We start from the raw sequence: 23,483 nt of genomic DNA, 5'->3' as shown, positions 1-23,483 counted from the left end.
TTTCCTTTCTTCTATTCTCCTGATCTTTCTTCTATTCATTTATAGTTTTTGTTATATTATTGCATTATGGATATACATAAAGGTGAAATTCACTGTTTTATATTCATACTTGTACATAGGAAAAGTTTGGTAAAGTTCATTCACCATTCCTTCCTTTTCCTACCTCTCTACCCTCCCCACCCTCTCTATTCTCTTCCTCTACTCTATTTATTTCTCTTCTATTTTCATGGAATTCCCCCCTCCCTTTCTTCTTGTTTTTTTCTTATTTTGTATTAAATTCTCTATTAAAATAATCAGTGTGGTTTCTGTCTGTTTTCTTGAGTCGTCTTGAATGATAAAGTCTCTAACAGTAATTTAGAAAGTAGCCTTGAATTGTTTTAGGGCAAGAGTGATAAAAGGGTTTCATCTTAAATGCAAACTCCAAATTATTAGCAGCAGCTTGCCCATTTATAGTCAAACTGTGTTGAGGAAACAACTGCAATCATAGATAAATCTTTTCTTTTCTAGAATTTAATATAAATGGAATCATGTATTATATGAACTTATGTCTGACTAATTTCACATAGCGTGTTTGAGACACACCCATGTTGTTGCTTGAATCAGTGATTTGTTCCTTTTAATCTTTGCATTACATTCCATTATGTTAGGAATAAAGCTGCCATGAAAATTCATGGACAAATATTAACATGGACATAAGTTTTAATTTCTCTTAAACACATAGGAATGGCAATGCTGTGGCTCTGAAAAGTATGAATTTAATTTATAAGAAATTGTCTAATTGATTTCCAAAGTGAGCTACAATTGCTCTGTATCCTCTATATCTATAGCCACTCTAGTGAGAGTGTTGTGTTAGTTTGCTATAGTTAAAATGTGTATTTTCCTGATGAATAATGATGTTGAGCCTCTTCTCATACCCTTATTGACAATTCAGACACCTTCCTTTATGAATGTCTATAAAAATATCCTGTCAATTTTTAACTGAATTTTTTCTGATTAATATAAGTTTATAAGTCTTAATTCTGAATACAATTCCTTGTTGGATATTTAAATTGTAAATGTTTTCTCCCATTCTGACTTACTTGTTTTTGTTTTCTGTGGCTTTGGAGTTGAATCCAGGGGTGCTTTACCACTGAGCTATGTCTCTAGTCCTTTTTATATTTTGTTTTGAGTCAGGGTCTCCCTAAGTTGTCAAGGTTGACCGCCTCCATCTGCACAGCTGTTAATTCAGAAAACTGGCAAGCAGTGATAGGGGATTAAGAAAAACACACAAACATTTAGAGAGAAAAGTGGGATCAAGTGGAACACTGATCTAGGGTAGAGAAGCAGTGACCTAGAGCTGGCTCCACACATTTATTATATAGGGTCTAACAATCAGGAAGATAAAGAATATACAGGCATTGTTCTTTGTGCACTATAAAGTTACATACAAGACAAAAAACATTTTGTAGCTATTCCTCTGTTGGAATGCTAGGATCTTCCTGTAGCACCCAGGAAGCTCATTGTACAAAGGATCTACTACATGTGCAGGCTTGGAGATTATAGCACTGGTGAAACAATATGGTTATCTTGCTATGCTCAGAATCCTTTATCCCTGGGAGCTGGTGTCTGAGACCTAGATCAAGACCAATACAACTTCCATGCTTTGCACAGGGCCTTCATGGATTGGGCAATTTTTGTTTGTTTGTTTTGGTACAAGGGATTGAACTCAGAGGCACTCAACCACTGAGCCACATCCCCAGTCCTATTTTGTATTTTATTTAGAGACAGGGTATCACTGAGTTGCTTAGCACTTTTGCTGAGGCTGGCTTTGAACTTGAGATCCTCCTGCCTCTGCCTCCTGAGCTGCTGGGATTCCAGGTTTGTGCTACCACGCCCAATTAACAATTGGGCAATCTTAACCTGCACTCTGCAGGAATTTTTCAGCATTTGCAAGCACACCACAGCCACCAAAGACTCTGATCCAGATCATTGAAGAGTTGACCTTGAAATAGTGATCCTCCTGTCTCAGCTTCTCGAGTAGCTGAGGTTGTCCCTTTTTGGTTTCCTCGACAATAAAAGAACAGATATTTTTAATTTTGATGAATTTCAATATATCAATTTTCTTACTATTTTTGATATATAGCATTTTATATTTAATTTTGCCTTTTTTAAGTTCAAGATTTTTCTCCCAAGTTTTCTCATAAAAGTTTTATAACTTTAGCTTTTATGTTAGGCTTATGATCCATTTGAATTCATTTCATTCAGAGGCATCAATATTTCTTGTTTCCCTTTTTTTCTAACTGGCAATTTCAAAAAATGTATTTCAATACTATTGCTTCCTCCAATCACCTCGGTCTTAACAAAAATCAATTGATGATATGTGTGTGTGTGTTTGTATGTGTGTGTGTGTGCACATATGCACATACATATTTATATGGGTTTATTTCTGTTACTTTATTTTGTTTCATTAATCTATACATCTATACATTTATCTTTATTCCAGTTCCAAACTGTCTCAATTACTAGAACTTTGTATTAAGTCTTGAAATAAGATATCTAAATTCTGCAACCTTTTAATCATTTTTCAAAATTGTATTGACTATTCTTGGTTCTTTGTATTTTCAGCTAAATATTAGAGCAATTTGTTAATTTTTACAAAATTCTTTTATAATTATGGTAAGAGCTGCATTGGATCTACAGTTCAATTTGGGTGAAATTGAGTCTTGTTACCAATGAGCATGGCATATTTTTCCACTTTTTAGGTCTTATATTTCAGCAAAAGTTTGTAATTTTCAGCATACAGTTTTTAAATCTTGTTAAACATGCCCCTAAGTGTTTTACTTTTATGCTTATAAGTGATAAAATTTAAGTTTTTAATTGGTGCTAGTATAGATAAATAGCTAATTTTTTATATTAGCTACGTATCCCAAAACATTGTAAATTCAATTCTTCTAGTACCTTCTAAATTTTTAACAGAATGTTTAGCATTTTCCACATAAACCATCGTGACATCAGTGGGTACAGTTTTTCTTTCTTTACAACATGATGTCTTTTTGTTTTTGTTGCCTCATTGCATTGCCTAGGACCATTAATACAACATTGACTAGAGTTGCCCCTCTTGCCTTGTTCCAATCCTAAGGGAAAGCTTCTTTTTTTTTTTTTTTTTTTTTTTTTTTAACATCATTAAGTATCTTGTTAAGGATCAGTTTTAGGATTTTTGTAGATAAATTTTATGAAGTTGAAAAATTCCCTTTTATTTTCCTTGTTTGCTGGGAATTTTTAGTGTGAAAGGGTGTTGAATTTTGTCCAGTGCCTTTTCTGCATATATTGAGATGATTATTTAGGCATTTTCTTTTATTCTTTTCATATAGTGAATATCTGTTGCTTATAGGGGATTTTTGTGTATTTACAGAGATATTAGTTTATAACTTTATCCAAATGTCTTTGTCTCTTCTTGATGTTGGAGTAATGGGACCTCATAACGATTTGGATAGTGTTCCCTTCTTTATTTTCATGAATGAACTGTTTAGTATCATATGATTTTATTCCTTACTTATTTAATAGAATTTATCAATATCTCTATTGTTTTTCTATTTCATTGATTTATGTTTCTAGTTACTTTTCCTCTCTTTTACTTACTTGAATTTATTTGTGTGTGTGTGTTTTCATAGTTTTATTGAGGTAAAATTGAAGTACAATCAAATGCACATATTTGAAGTATACAATTTGATCAGTTTTGACATGTTTAACAAATATGTAACCAATACAACCAATAGAAAAGGCATTTCCATTACTTTTTTTCAATTTTGAAGTCATGCAGACAATGTTCCTGCATGATTTATTACATTTGAAATCAGTCACCTTAAGAATATATAGAACCCCACTTCCACATGTCAACTACTTCATAATTAAATGGTGCACTTAAAACTATCTCAGACATCAAGGAAGAAAGCACAAGAAAAGTATATAAAAACTGCTTTGAACTAAGTGATAATAAAAGCTTAAAATATTGGAATCTATGGGATGAAACAGTACTCAGATGAACATTTATAATTAATGAAACAAATTTTGAAATCTCTATAATTATATATTTGTATACTATTTTAGGTCATTTATTTTTCATCCATTATTTTTGTATTTCAATATTCTTTTTAAATTATTTTTTTAGTTTTACAGACTGCATTTTGATTCATTGTACACAAATGGGGTATATCTTTTCATTTCTGTGGTTGTGCATGATGTAGATTTATACCTTTCATGTAATCATACATGTACATAAGGTAATGATGACTGTTTCATTCCACCATTTTTCATACCCCCCAATTGTATTTCAATATTCTGTTGATAGGTGCCTATCATGTTTTCTTGATGAATTAATACCTTGGTCACTGTAATGTCTCCTTTGACACTAGTATTTTCTTGATATTAATATAGCCACTCTAGCTTGCTGTTGATTAGTGTTTCCATTCCAAAATCATTTTTCAGCTATCTAGATCTTTATATTTAAAATTGGATTCTTGTAAACATGTTATTGGTTTTTACTTTTATATTGAATTCCAAAATAACTTCCTTTTAGTGTGTTTAAATTATTGAATAATGTTAATTATCAATATAGTTTGGGTTTAAATTGATCTTCTTGCTTTTTTAAAAAAAATTATCCCACCTGATCTGTTTTTTCCTTTTCTGCACTCAATCAGGCTGAATTTATCTATATAATTTCATTTTATTCTCTTTTCTATTGTCTAACCATTTATCTTAATTTTTAAATTTGGTTTTTGTTGCTCTGCCTATGGTTTACACTATATATCTTTAAATCACAGGCTGCCTTCAAATACTACACCATTTCACATGCAGTTTGACTTTTATAATTATATGTTTCAATTCTCCCCTCCTATCTTTTCTGCCCTTTGTGTTATACTTTTACTGCTACATATATCATAAACCACAAAAAATTATTTTGCTTTAAACAGTTATCATTTTTGTTCATGTACTTTTATTTTTTCCACATTTTTATTGGTGCATTATAGTTATACATAATTGCGGGCTTTGTTGTTACATATTTGTACATAAATACTTGACCAACATTTTATGCACTTTTAGTAGAGATTATTGCCATTGCATACATCATTTAATTAAGTTTTACTAAGTCACTATCTACCATGTAGCCCTAGAACATCTCACACTAACTTACACAGGTTTTTAGTTTTAGACTCTTGCTTCTTTGAATCACCTACTTTCTGACTGCTTTCATGAAGTCTTTATATTCTACAAATTCATAAATACACCCACTCTGGTGCAAACATTTCTCGGGTCATGCTGTGATTTAGATAAGTATCCCACAAAGGTCCATAGTTAAAGGCCTGAGCCTTAGCATAGTATTGGGAGGAGCTGAAGCCTAATGGGAAGTCCTTAGGTCATTTAAGTCCCTTAAAGTGGACCGTGGGATACTGGTATATCCGTCTCTGTCTGCCTTGCTCCCTCTCTCTGCTCCTGGCTTGAGATGTGACCATTCGCTCCTACATATGCTCCCACCATGATTTACCACCATCTGTCACTGTCACTAGAAGCCAAGCCAATAAGGCAACCCTATTTTGGACTTTAAGCCTCCAAATGTGTGAGCTAAAAAAACCTTTTCACTTAAGTTAGTTACCTGAAGTATATCATTGTAACACAAAGCTGATAGTCTATTTCATTACAGTCATTTGAGCATCATACTTGCTTCTAATAATCTATTTTATCATGTCTTGTAAAGGTATCCACATGATTTTAATACAGTAATCTTGTTTGTTCATCTGATTATTCAATATATAGTTTCTATTTGCTTGGAGGCAGCAAAGTAGGATCCAATTTACTTGGCTGTTTGCCATCATGATCATTTTAGCTTTGTGCAGAGTTTCATATTCCTTCTTTGCATTAATTCTATTCAAGTTTTCTGACTCTATCAGCTGAAGTACTTTCAGAAAACCAATGTCCATCAATGGCATCTATTTTTTTTCTGTAAAAATGATACATAGCTGATGACCCCTGGCATAAACATTTCCCTGAGCAAATGAGCACTTTTACCCATGTATTCATCTATAATGGAACTAGATTATAACATTTAAGAAACAGAATTTTCAAGATGGGCTGATTAGAGAAGGTCACTTTCCTGGCTGCTCTGCTGCGTGAAACCAAGAAAGCAGACATGCAGCTTCTCAGAAAGGGGAGTGTAAAAAAGGTGTGAGGGATATAATACTGGGCATTCAAAGCAGATTGGAACTCAGAAGGTTGGGTATAATAGAATAAAGAAGAAATCTCCAGTGCCACAGCCACTGCCATAGAGAGAGGCACCACCAGAGCGGTCCATCCGAAAGCGAAGTAGAGGGATAAGGGAATCAAAGGAACCCACATTTTTAGGGGGCCTGAGGTGTGTCCGGTACAAAGAGTTTGAAGATCAAAGACACTGCCCAACTAAGCTGAAAGGTGTGATACACAATATCCTTGTGCAGGAAAGAAGCCCCATCTCTCCTGGCTGTGTGTGGAAGACAGGGAAAGAAACCATTTCGCAGTTGTGTTGGGGGCCGGCAGCTGAGAGAGCCAATTCCTGGCAAACCTGGCCCAAAATACCAGCCTAGCAAACTCACATAAGTGTGCCTAAGTAACCAGAAGAAAAAATGTGGAGAGAGGTTTAGACAGAATACTTGTCGTGGAAACCCACCCAGCTCTCCCCCTCCCCCTCCACCAGCTGCTTACAGGTATAGCTGGGAGAAATGCCCCTTGCCAGGAATTCAAAAAGGCAAGGGAGGGAGAGACTGAGTTTGGAGACTTAACCCAAGACCAGGAAATATGGGGCCCATCAGTGATGTAGTGGACTAAGAATTGGCTCCTCCACCACATCAATGGAGCCCAGGGTAGATTCCTGGGGAGAAGTCTTCCCGCAAGGACTGGTAGTTGCTGGCCCCTGGGGATGTGTTGATTTAAATTCTCCACACCAACTGGCATTCAGTGAAGAACCTGGAGCCTACCTAAGCCTAAACCCTGCCTTCAGGAGTTCCACATACAGGATTATCTATCTCATTCTAGCAACCCCACCCTGAGAGCAGAGAATCACACTCCAGACAAACCCCCCTAACACTGCTGAAAAGGGAAGCTGAGAATCTTTTGAAATCCAATGGAAGCAATTCTTAAACTTTTCATCCAGATCTTTTTTTTTTCTTTTCTCTGTTTATTTGTAACAGAGAAATGGTTCATGGACATTTATACATATTCATATTTGTTTATGTTTCTCATTTCTAGCATTTTTGAAGTCAGTAAATTTTGTTTTTTCATGGAATAGTTCTTCAAGAACTAAGTTTTTTTTTTTTTTTTTTTTTTTTGGTTCTGGGGTTTGAACCCAGAGGCACTTAAATACTGAACCACATCCCCAACTCTTTTTTTAAGGATTTTATTTAGAGACAGGGTCTCACTAAGTTGCTTAGTGTCTCGCTAAATTGCTGAGGCTGACTTTGAGTTTCAGATCCTCCTGCCACAGCCTCCTAAGTCACTGGGATTGAAGGCATGCACCACTGGACCCAGCTAGGATGTTTTATTAGTATATTACAGTTTTGTTTTTTGTTCTTTTATTTTTTTAATTTTTAAAATTTTTACTTTATATATATTTTTTCTCTCACTTATCTGTTTCCCTTGATTCTCTTTTCTTCTGCTAACAGCGACTTTCTATTATTCCTTCACTCTTCCTTTAATTTCTTTCTTTTATGTTCTCTCCTCCTCCTTCATAATCATCACATCCTATACCACTCTATTCTCTCCCTGTCCACCATTCAAAATTGTAAACCCTTTGCAAACTTACTATTTTTACTGTAGGCAATAACTAATCATATCATTTATGCTTGCTGTTACAATTAATATTGTAGACATCATAGTAGGAACTATTTGATTCAATGCTGTATATTGTTTGCATTATTGTTGTTATTTGTCTCACCCTAAACAGAGAGGTAGTATAAATCTTCAGGGACACTGTAAGTTCACAGGATAGAAGCTCTACTGCCTCAGATCCATAGTGTTAGATGGGTAGACACACAAACAACATGAAAAAGCAAGGGAACAAAATAGCTCCAAACAAACCAAGACACTCTGAGAACAGAATCCATCAATACCACAGTGGAAGAAATGTCCAAGAAGGAGTTTACAGTGTACATAAACTGATCTGTCATGGGGAAGAGGGGCAAGTGGTTCAGAGCCTCTCGGCAGGTGGCAAGGCTTGCTAGACAGAGCAGGTCTGGTGGCGAAGCGGTATGTGAGGTTCAGTTATGTCAGGTGGCCCCGCCAGCCTGTGCTGTGGGGGTTAGGGCCAGGCACCAGGTGGGTCAGGGGTGGGTGCCAGTACCCATAGGCCAGCAGTGAAGCTGTGTGCTTAGAGGGGCAGGTCTGCTGGTGTACAGCAGCCTGGCATGCAGGACTATGAACTAGCAACTATACTGCAGGCCTAGTTGGCAGAAAGGTGGGCCAGGTCAAGTTCAGGAGGTTGGGAGACAGGGACTGGGGAGCCAGAGGGCTCTGGTAGGTGACAGATTGGTGCTGGACCTGGTGGTTCCCAGGGACCAGTGGATGCTACACTGGGGAGGGAGCTGGGGACCAGGCTCGTGCTGGGACCTGGTGAGTTCAGGCCCAGGTGGGCCTCAGGAAATCGGTGAGTGCCAGACTGGCCGACTGGGAAAACTGAGAGCTCAACACCCCCACACCCTCTCTTCCAACCTTCCAGCCAGCTATAGCCAGCCCCATCAATCCCTGCTAGCCGTAGGACTCATATAGCTGGGTGGAGCCCGACTCTCTCGAGGCTCTCTAACCTGTGTTCCCCCAGGTGCAATGTTCCCAGTTTCTGACTTCCCCCATGTTTGCTATGCTCAGGCCCACAGAGAGCTGGCTTCAAACTCACAGATCTGGGTTTCCAGTTTCCATGGACTCTACCACACTGCAATTCCAAGACATCTCCTTGATGGGGTCTCCACGGAAGATTGATAAATTCCCGTGGACAGGTTGTTTTTAGATCCAATTGATGAGCTGAACAGTTGCTGGTTCAGCTAGGGCAGACTGCCCCTCTGGTCTCAGAATTTTTCACTGTAAGCCTGCTACATATTTCTTAAGAGTTGCTTTGTGGCCTAAGATATGGTGTATTTTAGAGAAGGATCCATGTGATGCTGAGAAGAAAGTGTATTCAGTCTTTGATGGATAAATACCCTATATATGTATATTAAGTATAAATTATTAATTGTTTCATTAGTTCTATGGCTTCTTTATTTATTTTTTGTTTGGAGGATTTATCCAGTGGTGAGAGTTATGTTAAAGTCACCCAGTATTACTGTGTTGTAGTCCACTGGGTTTTTGAAATTGAGAAGGGTTTACTGGATGTACATAGTTGCTCCATTGTTTGGGGCATAAATGTTCGTGATTATATTTTCTTGATGTATAATTTCTTTAAGCAATATGAAATGACCTTCTTGGTCCCTTATGATTAACTTTGGCTTAAAGTCCAAAACCCCTGCTCATTTGATCCATGTGAATGGTAAATTTTTCCCCATCCTTTTATCTTCAGTCTGTGAATGTCTTTGCTTATGAGGTGAGTGTCTTGGGGATGGCATATTGTTGGGTCTTATTTTTTAATGAAATCTGCCAGTCTGTCTTTTGATTGGTGAGCTTAGGTCTTTACATCCAATGTCATTATCAAGAAATTATTTTTATTCCTTATCATTTCTGTGTATTTCTGGTTTTTAATTTGAATTAGTTTCCCCTCTGACTGCCCATTCTTCTAGTGTAGTTCCTCCCTTTGCTTGTTTTTACTTTGATTTTTCATTTCTTCTTCATGAAATATTTTATTGAGTATATTTTGTAGTGCAGGGTTTCTAGTTGTCAATTCTTTTACCTTTTGTTTATCATGGAAACTTTTCATTTTGTCATCAATACTGAAGCTTTATTTTGCTGGGCATAGCATTCTTAGCTGGTGTCCATTTTCTTTCAGAGCTTGGTGTATATTATTCTAAGACCTCCTAGCTTCGAGGATCTGGGTTGAGAAATCAGCTGAGATCCAGATTGTTTTCCCTCTAAATGTGACATTCTGTTTTTCTCTGGCAGCCTTTAAATTCTATCCTTGTTGTGCGTGTTAGGCATTTTCATAATAATGTGCCTTGGTGTGAGTCTGTTGCAATTTTGTGTATTTGGGGTTCATCACTTATAGGGTATGCTGAGAATGGCTATGGCTACCAGGATGGGTAAAGAGTAAAAATGAGAGGAGAGCAGTATTAGAAGTAAGGGTATGGATGATCTTGCCCATTCCAATTATCTCTTAAGGAAATCAAAAAGAAAATATTATGTTTATCTTTTATTCACCATATCTGATCTTTTCATTTCTTTATTGTAGTATAATTTTCTTATTGTCTTCTTCCTTATTTACTTATTGTAGTAAGTAAGGTAATAATGAATTATCTCAGCCTTTGATTTTCTGAGAAGTCTTTATTTTGGATGATAAACTTTATGTAAGTCTTTCTTTGGAGAATATTCTTATTGTAGAGGACATTATATACATTCTAAGTAAACAGTTGATATTGTCCCTTCATATAACTTGTTATTTTCATTCTGCTGAGGGTCCATGATCTTCTTGAATTCTTGAACACATGGTTTTATTGTTTGAAATTTAGAACATTTTCAGTCATTAACTCCTTTTTTTTTTTATTGGAAACAAATGGGGTACAACTTGTTTCTCTGGTTGTACATGAATTAGAGGCATACCATTTGTGTAATCATACATTTACATAGGGTAATGGTATTTGACTCATTCTGCTATTTTTCCTTCCCCTCATCCCTCCCACCCCTCTTTTCCCTCTATACAGTCCCTCCTACCTCCATTCTTGCCTCCCTCCCACCCCCCATTATGTATCATCATCCACTTATCAGCAAGATCATTTGTCCTTTGGTTTGTTTTTTTTTTTTTTTTTTTTTTAGATTGGCTTATCTCACTTAGCATGATATTCTCTAATTTCATCCATTTGCCTGCAAATGCCATAATTTTATTATTTTTATGGCTAATATTCCATGGTATATATATACACAGTTTCTTTATCCATTCATCAATCGAGGGGCATCTAGGTTGGTTCCACAATCTGGCTATTGTGAATTGAGCAGCTATGAACATTGATGTGGCTGCATTGCTATAGTATGCTTATTAAGTCCTTTGGGTATAGGCCAAGGAGTGGGATAACTGGGTCAAATGGTGGTTCCATTCCAAGTTTTCTAAGGAATCTCCACACTGTTTTCCAGAGTGGCTGCAAGTCATTAACTCTTGAAATAATTTACCTTTCTACTTTTTTATTATGTGGCTTCAATATGTACAAAGGTTATAATTTTTGATGGTATTCCCACAGGACAGTGAAGTTTTGTTTGAATTTTTGCTTTGTTTAAGTCTTTTCTTCTTTGTGTTTCAATTTAAGATAGCTTCTATATTGGAATTATCATACAGCACATCTCACTTTTTCCTTTTATCTTATGGATCACAATCTTGCCTATTATCCAATATCTGAATTGAGAAGTTTTGTATATTTTATCCAGTTCTCTAGTTGTATATGGTGGGGAGTCAAGTCTGGTTACAATTACTCCATCATGGCCCAAAGAAGAAGACTCAGTTTCATGTTTTAGGAAATAGTAACCACACTGGATATGGGTGAACCATCAAATTAAAGTGTAAAGTTGGTAATTTAACTTCAAACTTCAGTGAGATAATAGTTTATCAAAATAAAATAGTTTCTATTACCAAATTTACAAATTTAACCGTATTTCCCTCCATTTTAGCATCTTTCCTCTAAATACAACTATAGAAGTGTGTGCATCTATTTAAGACTCATTTCCTTTCTTGTGCCCTGGATCCCATTCTGGATCCCTATTACTGGGTCCTTCAGCAAACTACAACACAATTGATTGCTTTCTATAATTAAAATACCTTTTTTTGTCTTGTTTTCATGCAATCTCATTCTCTCTTTTTTCCCCTTTTACTTCAATGACCAATTCATTACCTTTCCATGCTGACTCTTCTTCCTCAGTCTAACTGCCCGGGTCTAATGGGATCCTGAGTGGGATCCAGGTACCTGAATGTGAATATTATACCTTTTATAATTTTCTTCCCCATACCAATCCCTCTCTCTATTGCTCACCCCATCAGCATAAAACTTGGTATATCTCACAACTAAACAACAAGAATCCTCTTCACCCCATTAAAACTATCACATTATTATTCTATTCCCCTTCATGGCAAACTTCTCAAGAGGATTCACTTTCACTATTTCCACTTCCTTACCAACCTCATAACCTCTTCAGCCTTATCCAATCTGGAAGTTATCCTTCCACTATACTGACTGTACCCATCTGTTAAATGTGACTAGTTCTGGTGGTCAATTCATGGTACCCCTATAACTTGGTCCTTCAGCAAACTATAACACAACTGATCACTTTCTATAGTTAAAACACATTTCTTTCCTCTTGCTTTCATGAAATCTCACTATCCTTTTTTTCCCTTTCATTTCAATGACCACTCATTGCCTTTCCATACTGACTCTTCTTCTTCAGTATAACTTGTAAATATTAGACTGCCTGGGTCCTGCCTCTAATTGCTTCATTTCTCCAACACTTCCTTAAGTTACCATCATATGTGTTATTTTAAATGCCAACCTTGAAATCCATTAGGCATCTCAAATTTAACATTTCCAAGAGAATTCTGTCTGTGCATGAGTTTCCTGAAAAGTAATACTTTTTAAATAAGTTAAAAATCATTGCTATAACAGTTGTTAAAATTATGATGAAAATAAAGTTAATGGAAGCAATACTAAGACTCAGGTGGAAAGGTAATCAAAAAAGTTTCTTAAAAAAAAAAAAAGAAAAGAAAATCCCAAGGTAGACTTTACCCAAAGCTCCCTTCTAATTTTTGTTATTTTTAGTTATACATGACAGTAGAGTCTACTTTGACATATTTATACAGACATGGAGGATATCTTATTCTAATTAGGATCCCAGTCTTGTAGATGTACACAATATTGAGATTCACTGTGGCATATTCATATATATATATATATATATATATATATATATATATATGAAAGCTATGTCAGATTAATTCCACTATCTTTCCTATTCCTATCCCCCTCCCTTCTATTTATTCTCCTTTGTCTAATCCAATGAACTTCTATTCTTCCCTACCCCACCCCCTTATTGTGTTGGCACCCACATATCAGAGAGAACATTCAACTTTTGTTTTTTGGTAATTGGCTTATTTCACTTAATATAATTGTCTCCAGAGCCATCCATTTAGCAGCAAATGCTATAAAGTCATTCTTCTTTTCAATGTTAAAATCTGGTTCTGCCTCTGATGTGTCTGGGATCATGGATTTCTCCTCTAGAAAATAGAAACAAAACTTTTGAGAAGAGTGACATGTTTAAAACTATGTTACAGAAGAATGGCCTGTGATGTGCAAGACTAATGAGAGACAGTAGGAAGACTAATTAGGAGGTATTACAATAGTCCAGACCAAAAAAAAAAAGAAAAAAAGAAAAAACAAAACAAAACAAAACAAAAACCTGTAAGGCAGCGTAAGAGAAGAGATGACAGAAACATTGAGAAAGAAGGAGGGGAAAGTGCATATGATTAAAAACAAGGGTAAAAGGGATGGGGGTGTATTTCAGTGGCAGAGCACTTGTCTAGTATGTGCAAAGGCCCTGGGTTCAATCTCCAAACAGCAAAAAATAAAAACAAAAAATAAATGGATAGGAACAAGAGTCAAAGTTCTTTACTCATGTTTTGAGTTGTGATGACTAATAGAGTTGTGGTAACATTATTACCACCAAGGACATTAAGACTGGAGGCTGTTTTGCAGAGAAAGTGTGAGTTCAGCCTAACTTCTGATATATGTGAATAATAGTTCTCAAGTGTGGTTTTACTTTGTATGATTGCTGTAATTCTCTGGATCATTCACCATCATACAAAATATTTTCCAATCATGGTTCTGGGTTAACATTCCCAAAGGTAAATGATTTAATTTAAATAGAATGTCTATTTACTATATACATAACTGAAGCTGCTCAAATTTTATCACTCATTTTCTTCTATAGCAAATTTACCAGAAGTAACTTCATTTTGGAAACATGTTATTGAACGTTCTGGTGTTTTCTTAGGCATTTGCACGTTGGTTTTATGATGCTTTCTAAAGATACAATTTGGCCCCTTCTCACTAAAACAATGCCTTTTCAACACACTTGGACATCTTTATTCACCAACATTTAACACAGTGCCTTATTCACTGAAGTCTCTCAAAATATATTAATGTGATAAATAAGTATGATTTGTCTACCAAGGGACACAATTTTTGTCTATCAAAGGACACAATCAACTGAATGAAAAGGCAACCCACAGAATGGGAGATAATATTGACAAATCATCTTTTAAGGGATTAGTATCCAGAATGTATATTGAACTCCTATAATCAAAAAAAAAAAAAAAAAAAGTTAAAGGACTTAAATAGACATTTCCCCCAAAGCAGATATACAAATGGCCAATAAATAAATTGCACATGCAAAGATGCTCAACATCACTTGTCACTAGGGAAATATAATTCAAACCCACAGTGTTATATTCGACTTCACACCTATTGGTATAGATGCAATTTTTTAAAAAGTATTTTTCAGTTAAAAAAGCGTACTTTCTCTTCTGGTAAATTTCATTTGAGGAAGTTTTATTTTGACCTTAGTATACACTTATGATACATAGTTTAATATCAAAAGGTATTTCATTATCTCCTTGTATGACCAAGAATATTAAAATATCCCATGTTAAATTTCTGATTTATATTTCTTTATTATAAAATATAAAATAAAATGAAATAATATTCAGAAATGTATCTCAATTGAAAAGACCCAATTTTTTTCATCTGTCAGGGGAAAACTGAATTTTAAAGATGAAAAGTAGATGGCTTAATAAATAAAGGTCACATGTCAATTAATTTTTCTTAGCTCAGATTTATGATTTAGAATATTTGCTAAATGATCCAATACCTTAGTTCTTCTGCCACTGACATATACCCTACCCTACTGAAATCATTTCTGGGGTAGTGCTTGTTTGACTCGTCCATGTGAGTATATTCTAGAGCAGTATTTCCTTGCTCGAGAGTTGTTTAGACATTTTCCCCTTATCTCCTCTATATAAAACTATAATACCAGTGTATATTTGCTCATGAACTGTATTTAGTGCTTTATACTTAAAAATCAGTATTTTTCATTCTCCAACATCAATTTTCACCCCCTCAGATAAGGCAATGTCCCCTCTGTTGAGAAAGCATGTTATAGAGAGAATATTTAAGATTCCAACTCCTACACTAGGGCCAGATCCAAGATACCCCTCCTAGGAGACTGTTATATGTGAGATTCTTTGGGGCCATACCCAAATGAGGTTCCCTGAAAACTAAAATGATTAGGGTTCACATCCCCGGAACTATCTCTTGGTTCTGATGCGATGTTTATTTAACAAGGAATTCTAAATTGATACCATAAAGATTTACCCTGATATAAAATAATCCAGCATTCCTTCACTATGTCAATAAATGGTTTATCTACTCTATTCTTCTTTATTCTCAATATGTGAACAATATGGAGGACATTATTAACACACCACTCTCACCACTGGATAGATCCTCTAAACAGAAACTGAAATTAAATTATACAATCAATGATTTAGACGTAATGGACATATATAGACTATTTTATCCATTATCAAGCAAATACACTTTCTTATCAGTGGTTCATGGATCCTTCTCTAAAATAGACCATATGCTATGCCACAAAGCAGTCATTAGTAAATACAAAAAAAAAAAATAGAGCTACTACCTTGTATTCTATCAGATCATAATGGAATGAAATCAGAAATCAATAATAAAATAAAAAACACAAACTACTCCAATACCTGGAGACTAAATAATATGCTACTGAATGATGTAATGACAGCAGAAGATGTCAGAGGAGATAAAAAAAATTCTTAGAGGTAAACAAGAACAACAATACAACATATTGAAATCTTCGGAATGTTATGAAAGCAGTACTAAGAGGAAAGTTCATTGCACTGAGTTCATATATTAAAAGAATAAAAAGTCAACAACTAAATGACCTAACATTACATCTCAAAACTCTAGAAAAAGAAGAACAGAACAATACCAAAAGTAGTAGAAGACAGGAAACAGTTAAAATTGGAGCTGAAATCAATGAAATTCAAACAAAAGAAACAATTTAAAAAATTGACAAAACAAAAAGTTGGTTCTTTGAAAAAGTAAACAAAATTTATAAACCCTTAGCCACATTAACGAAGAGGTGAGAGAAAACTCAAATTACTAGAATTTGTGATGAAAAAGGAAAGATCATGACAGACACCATTGAAATACATAATTAGAAGCTACTCTGAAAATCTATACTTCGACAAAATAGAAAATATTGAAGACATTGACAAATTTTTAGAGACATATGATCCATCCAAGCTGAACCAGGAAGACGTATACAATTTAAACAGATCAATTTCAAGCACCAAAATAGAAGAAGCCATCAAAAATCTACCAACAAAGAAAAGCCTGGGAACAGATGGATTCTCAGCCAAGTTCTACAAGACCTTCAAAGAAGAATTCATTCCAATACTCCTCAACATATTCCATGAAATAGAAAAAAAGGGAACTCTTCCAAACTCATTCTATGAAGCTAGTATCACTATGATACCAAAACCAGACAAAGATACATCAAGGAAAGAAAATTTTAGACCAATAACCCTGATGAACATAGATGCAAAAATTCTTAACGAAATTCTGGCAAATTGCATACAAAAACATATTAAAAAGATAGTGCTCCTTGATCAAGTGGGTTTTATCTCAGGGATGCAAGGTTGCTTCAATATCCAGAAATCAATAAACATAATTTATCACACTGATAGACTTAAAGAATCATATGATTATTTCAACAGATGCTGAGAAAGCATTTGATAAAATACAGCACCCCTTCATGCTCAACACACTAAAAAAAGTAGGGATAGGAGGAACATACCCCAACATTGTAAAGGCTATCTCTACACTAATCCCACAGCCAACATCATTCTAAATGGAGAAAAACTGAAAGCATTCCCCTTAAAAACTGGAACAAGGCAGGGATGGCCTCTTTCAACCTCTCTATTCAATGTCATCCTGGAAACTCTAGCCATAGCAATCAGATAGACCAAAGAAATTAAAGGGATATAAATAGGAAAAGAACTCAAGCTATCACTATCTGCCAATGACATGATTCTATATTTAGAGGATCCAAAAAACTCCACCAGAAAACTTCTAGAATAAATGAATCATCAAAGTAGCAGGATATAAAATCAATATGCATAAATCTAATGCATTTCTATTCATAAGAGATGAATCCTCTGAAAGAGAAATTAAGAAAACCACTCCATTCATAATAACCTCAAAAAAATTGGGAATCTAACAAAAGAGGTGAAAGACCTCTATGATGAAAACTCATAATACTAAAGAAAGAAATTGAAGAAAACCTTAGAAGATATAATATTGTCAAAATGGTGAAACAGGAGGTATCGCAATACCTTAAACTATACTACACAGCCACAGTAACAAAAAAAGTATGGTATTGGCACCAAAATAGACAGGTCGATCAATGGTACAGAATAGAAGACACAGAGACAAACCCACATAAACACAGGTACCTCATACTAGACAAAGGTGCCAAAATCATACAATGGAGAAAAGATAACCTGTTTAACAAATGGTGCTGGGAAATCCATATGCAGTAAAATGAAATTAAATCTCTATGTCTCACCCAGCACAAAACTCAACTCAAAATGGACAAGAACCTAGGAGTTAGAGCAGAGACCCTTCACCAAATAGAAGAAAAAGTAGGCCAGAATCTTCATCATATTGGCTTAGGACCAGACTTCCTTAACAAGACTCCTAAAGCTCAAGAAATGAAAGTAAGGATCAATAAACGGGATGGATTCAAACTAAAAAGCTTTTTCTCAGCAAAGGAGACAATCAATAATGTGAAAAGAGAGCCTACAGAGTGGGAGAAAATCTTTTCCACATGCATTTCAGATACAGCACTAATCTCCAAAATTTATAAAGAACTTAAGAAACTTTACACCCAAATAGAAAGAACCCAATCAATAAATGGGCTAAGGAACTGGGCAGACACTTCACAGAAGATATACAGGTGATCAATAAATATATGAAAAAGTATTCAACATCTCTAGTAATTAGAGAAATACAAATTAAAACAACCCTAAGAGTTCATCTAACTCCAATTAGAATGGCTATTATCAAGAACACAAGGGGGCTGGGGATATAGCTCAGTTGGTAGAGTGTTTGCCTTGCATGTACAAGGCCCTGGGTTAAATCCCCAGAACCACAAAACAAACAAACAAACACACACACACACACACACACACACACACACACACAAACACACAAGCAATGATAAGTCTTGGCATAGATGTGGGGAAAAAAGGCACACTCATACATTGCTGGTGGAGTTGCAAATTGGTGCAGCCACCCTGGAAAGCAGTGTGGAGAATCCTCAGACACTTGGAATGGATCCACCATTTGACCCAACCACATCAATGTTCATAGCTGCTCAATTCACAATAGTCAGATTGTGGAACCAACCTAGAGCCCTTCAAGAGATGAATGGAAAAAGAAACTGTGGCATATATGCACAATGGAATATTACTCAACTTTAAAGTAGAATGAAATTATGGCATTTGCAGGCAACTGGATGGAATTGGAGAATATCATGCTAAGTGAAATAAGCCAATCCCAAAAAACTAAAGGCTGAATGTTTTCTCTGATAAGTGGATGAAGATACATAATGGGGTGGCAGTGTGGAGGGCAAGATAAGAATGGAGGAACTTTGCATTATGTAGAGGGAAATGAGAGGGGGGTGGGGGCAGGGGTATGAAAGATGGTGGGTGGAATGAGACAGACATCATTACCCTATGTACATGTAAGATTAAATGAATGGTGTGAATCTACATTGTGTACAACCATAGAAACAAAAAGTTGTACCCCATTTGTGTATAATGAATCAAAATGCAGCCTGTAAAAACAAAAAATAAAAAATAATAAGTGACATGCTATTGAAAAATAAAGATTTAGGACATTATAAAGACACTAAAGAGGTCATGGTTTCACTATTTACAACCCTTAACATGAGTTACCTGATGCAATATGAAAGTTGTAGGTAGTTTGCACTGTCAGTATTAATGACTAGCTACATATGCTAAAAGATCTGAAGCAATACACTACATGGATATAGTCTTATTTTTTTTCTTTGAGTAAAGGAAAGGACTCTACCAAGAATTTAACTATTAAAAATAGCTGATTTGAGCCACTATGAAAGAATGACATACACAATCATTACAGCCAAGATTTTTGGCATTTGATTCAGTTATCCCTATCCAAACCTTCCACATTAAGTACAGTAATCCTAAAACAGTAAAAGTTCAAGATATTGGGAAAAAAAATTTCCTTTAGATACAAATAATCTCAGATTTGATAGAAAATTGAAATTCCTTTTCCCATCACTATACTCATTTCTCCTTAAGTCATACATTTCCAAGCTCTTTTTAGGAAAAAGACTGTCTTCTCCAGTAAAGTCTGAATTTTTTAATCTTCTTCCTCTGAAATAATAGTTTTGAAATTCATGGTGGCTCCTTAAGGAACTGTAATGGGATTTTCAATGTTCTAGTGTTCAACTTCAACATTTTTTCAAAGTCCTTCAATGAAAAGGTTAAAGCTTGGTTCCAACTTTCTTTGTACACAATACCTTACTCCTATTGTCAAGAATTTCTTTTCAACAAACTGCAATGCACTGTTATCAGACTATTAAAGGAAAACAAGTGTATCAGGAGATTTGTGCTATCTTCGAAATTACTGATAGAAACAAGTAGTCAAAATATCCCTTAAAAATGAAAGAAAAGAAAGTTCTGGGAGAATTTGTGGGAAATATTGTGTGACTATTATTTTGTAAATGATTTCTGAATATCAGTCAATGAATGCTATCAATTAATACAAAGCAATTCTTACTTGTCCTTTAGTTCTGGGCCACCTGCAGTTTATATCTGAAGATCTTTTCTAAGAAGATTAAAAGTATTTTAATTGGTGCTGTTCTAATGAAGTCTTTGACTCTGCAAGCAATTTGCATATTCTCCTTTTGCATATTCTCCAATCAAAAATTGAGGAATCTTAAATGTTACTCAGGATATAAAAATAATAATGTCTAATGTAAGACACTAAACATTTAAGATAGTCACAAGGGTTCATTGTTACAGAACTATCTGCAGAAGAGGAAAGTTACCATGTGTATTCCAAGTAGTCTTCCACTAAGTGTGTTCACATTTGAGTGCCATGAATGTTAGGTTTATCCCATTTGTTTCCATTTACTTTAGTATCTTTGATTTCTTTAATCTCTAAAGTTCTTAACTTCAGTAAATAAACTCCAACTCAGAACATGTAGTAACATGCTACCAGAAAATTCAGACATCATATCTGCTCCAAATATTTGAAGGATCCTAAACCTTTCCAGTAAAAATACCATCTACGTACCTTTTTTTTGGTGAAACACTCCTAAACATTTTCATCTATGTGCATAATTGTGCTTTGTTAGGTGACAATACAAAAGAAAAACAACTTCTGACATTTATTACTTCAGTCTTTCGATTTTGTTGGAACATGCTAAAGGTACAATGAATACATTAACATCATCTCAATAAATTGAGCACGTAAGCCACCCCCATGGAGAAGGGCTCCCTGGATAGAGAAATATAAATATTTTCTAATGTTTATTGCATAATAAAACTGTTTAAATAAAATTTAAGTATCAGAATTTACAACTGTGATAAAAATTTCACTTAACTTTAACGCAGAAGTATTGGGTTATAAGAAAGCACTCTTCCACCAACAAATGGTAGTGCCCCCAGCAGCATATACAAATAGCATGAAAAAGAGATCATTTCCTAAAGCAAGTGCCCAGTGAAATAGAGAACTACTTATATCAAGATTACATAAAAAAATACTAAAATACACACAGAATTCTAAGTAAACATTTTCCCTCATTTCTGAAGAATATGAAGACACATTTGGCATTAACTGATACAATTACTTACCTGTTTCTTTTATAGAACCAAATTAACATAGCTACCAGGTTAACTTCTTATGGAGAGCCAGAATAAAAATTTTAAATATCACAAACCCTCATTATAAAAGAAGTGTAATGAAAAACTTGAAATTTTACAATAAAGTAGTCATCTCATTCTAGAAACTTAAGAATATGTATGTGGGATTCTTTAAAACTAAAAAGAGGAAACATTTTAAATAGTTTCCATCCTTATTTTAAAAAAACAAAGAAAATACTAAGAGACCTTTGAGAACAATCTTTAAGTACTTAAAGTTTTAGTTCAAAGTCTGAAATTAAGCAGATTACATTTGCTACTTTCATTTGGAAGTAGTAGAATCTATCTCTTATCTGCATTGTATATAGATCCTTGAGAAATCTATATAAATATTTATTTTACTCAATTTTCATCAAAATATGTTAGAAATTTTTTTTTTTTAAATTGAATACACTCTCATTTTAGATGACTTCTGCATCTGGTATCTACTAAAATACTTTATAGGCAAAGAATGCAAGAAATACTTCTTCATTTTCCTTCCCTTCAACCAAAAATCTTAAGTCTTAAGTACATGTTTTATAAAATGGCATACACCACTGAGATTAAAGAAACTACTTCATTCTTAACCAAAATACTAAGCATTGTTAAGCTCTGTATAATTAATACACATACACACATGGGCACACACACAAACCCACCATATTTTATTTTAGGTATAGGATCTATAATGGAGCCACACTAAAACAGATGAAAACAGCAAATTCTTTACACTTGTTTGAAAATATGTATATTCTCTCTCCTTTTCCTTAAAGCTGTACATCATGAATTCTCTACTGGCATATTTGAATCAAATTATTACAAACATACTTTTTTACCAATTTACCTCTTTTACCCTTTGTGTATAAGATACTCTTTAAAAAATCTCTCTATGATTGCAATAGAAAGTTTGGAAACCACTCAAATACATACTCTTTAGAAAAATAATTCCTAACCCAATATGCATCTTAATGAACTTGTACATTTTAGAAATTTTTATGGCTTATGTTCAAATATACTGCATTATTACAGGTTCCAGGGATTGAAGAATCTTATTGGCCAGTCATCAGCTCAAGGGATGACAATATTCCTGGCATTCTTAATCACAAAAATTAAAGAATACTATTCATTGTAGTCTTAGAAAAATCTGAAGATACTTCTATTTAAAAAAAAAAAAACATACTTACCACAAACAGATAAAAGGGAAACAAATAAGAAAATAGATTGTGTTATGTCTTTGTAAGTATGTTCATTTCAAAATGTGTTCTTTAGAAGGTCAGGGAAATTTCCTACACAAATAAAACTAGACTTTTGTTCCCTCTGCTTTGAAAAATATTTACAGTATATGAAACTACAAGCCAAAAGTATAAGCCTGCTTAATATTGCCAGAGAGTGACGCAGATGAACAAGAACACAAAGGTGCTTATTCAATTGTTTAAGCATCTTAATTTGTTTGTATAATGAAGTTATTTAAATCAATTATGGAAAAATTAGAAAACATTATTAATGAACATCAGTCCTTGTGTATCTCACACAAGATGCCAAAGTATAATACATTCACTGTGGTAAAAACTGTACATACATATTCTATGTATCTTTAACATTGCAAAATTTACATTATAATATTTCATCTCTCAAAAAGTTGAGTTGAAAAAAAGTCTATTTTTTTCTTTTGCCAGAGGAGGAGATGTAACTGACTGATCAAATTTGTGATACTTTTTTACAAACTTTCTTGCTCAAGACTCTTCATCAGTGTCTTCTATGGATGGCTGAATGAAGAAAAATTCACTAACTTTTGAAGTTTTGAGCAGATATTTTCACATCTTTGCCAGCTGGCATCACAATTTATATAAGAATGATATGTGTAATAATAGGCCACAGTATTGTGAAATATAAAATTTTCTTTTCTAAGTGTACTTTGGTCTCAGTTTAAAGGTAATTTCTTTCATCCAGACATGTTGTCCCTTATTTGATCCACTCTAAGTGCTAGGTCCTTGAAGGTGGGGCGTTGATTTACATTATTATTCCAGCATTCTGTCATGATCACATAAATCTGTGAAAGAAAAAAAATTACAATGAACACAAAGTACCATCTTTTTAATTGGTGGAAAATGAATTTGGAATTTCTATTTAATTTTCCTATAGATTGTATATTTCATAGCTATGCCTTGATTCACAGTCATCTGTTGTGCTATTTATCTAAAAGCTCTGCAATTTCAGTGACCTAAAATCTTTGAGTAAAAAGAAAAAGAAAATGCATGATTAC

General features: G+C 34.4%; 1 protein-coding gene across 4 annotated transcripts in view; it reads right to left on the bottom strand.

Moving 5' to 3' along the window:
- Positions 1-21,862: 21,862 nt before the first annotated feature.
- The window catches only part of JAK2 (Janus kinase 2), a 135,103-nt gene continuing 133,482 nt past the window's right edge, over positions 21,863-23,483 (bottom strand). For all 4 annotated transcript variants that reach the window (XM_079113008.1, XM_079113009.1, XM_079113006.1 and 1 more), the window contains exon 25: positions 21,863-23,270. In XM_079113008.1, the coding sequence (XP_078969134.1) occupies positions 23,163-23,270 (108 nt within the window). In that variant the 3' untranslated portion in view covers positions 21,863-23,162. The remainder of the gene's footprint in view (positions 23,271-23,483) is intronic.

The sequence above is a fragment of the Sciurus vulgaris genome, assembly GCF_902686455.1.
Source record: "Sciurus vulgaris genome assembly, chromosome: 15".
In the NCBI taxonomy this organism is placed as follows: domain Eukaryota; kingdom Metazoa; phylum Chordata; class Mammalia; order Rodentia; family Sciuridae; genus Sciurus; species Sciurus vulgaris.
The sequence above is the reverse complement of the archived record's forward strand: the minus strand, read 5'-3'. Positions and strand labels throughout refer to the sequence as shown.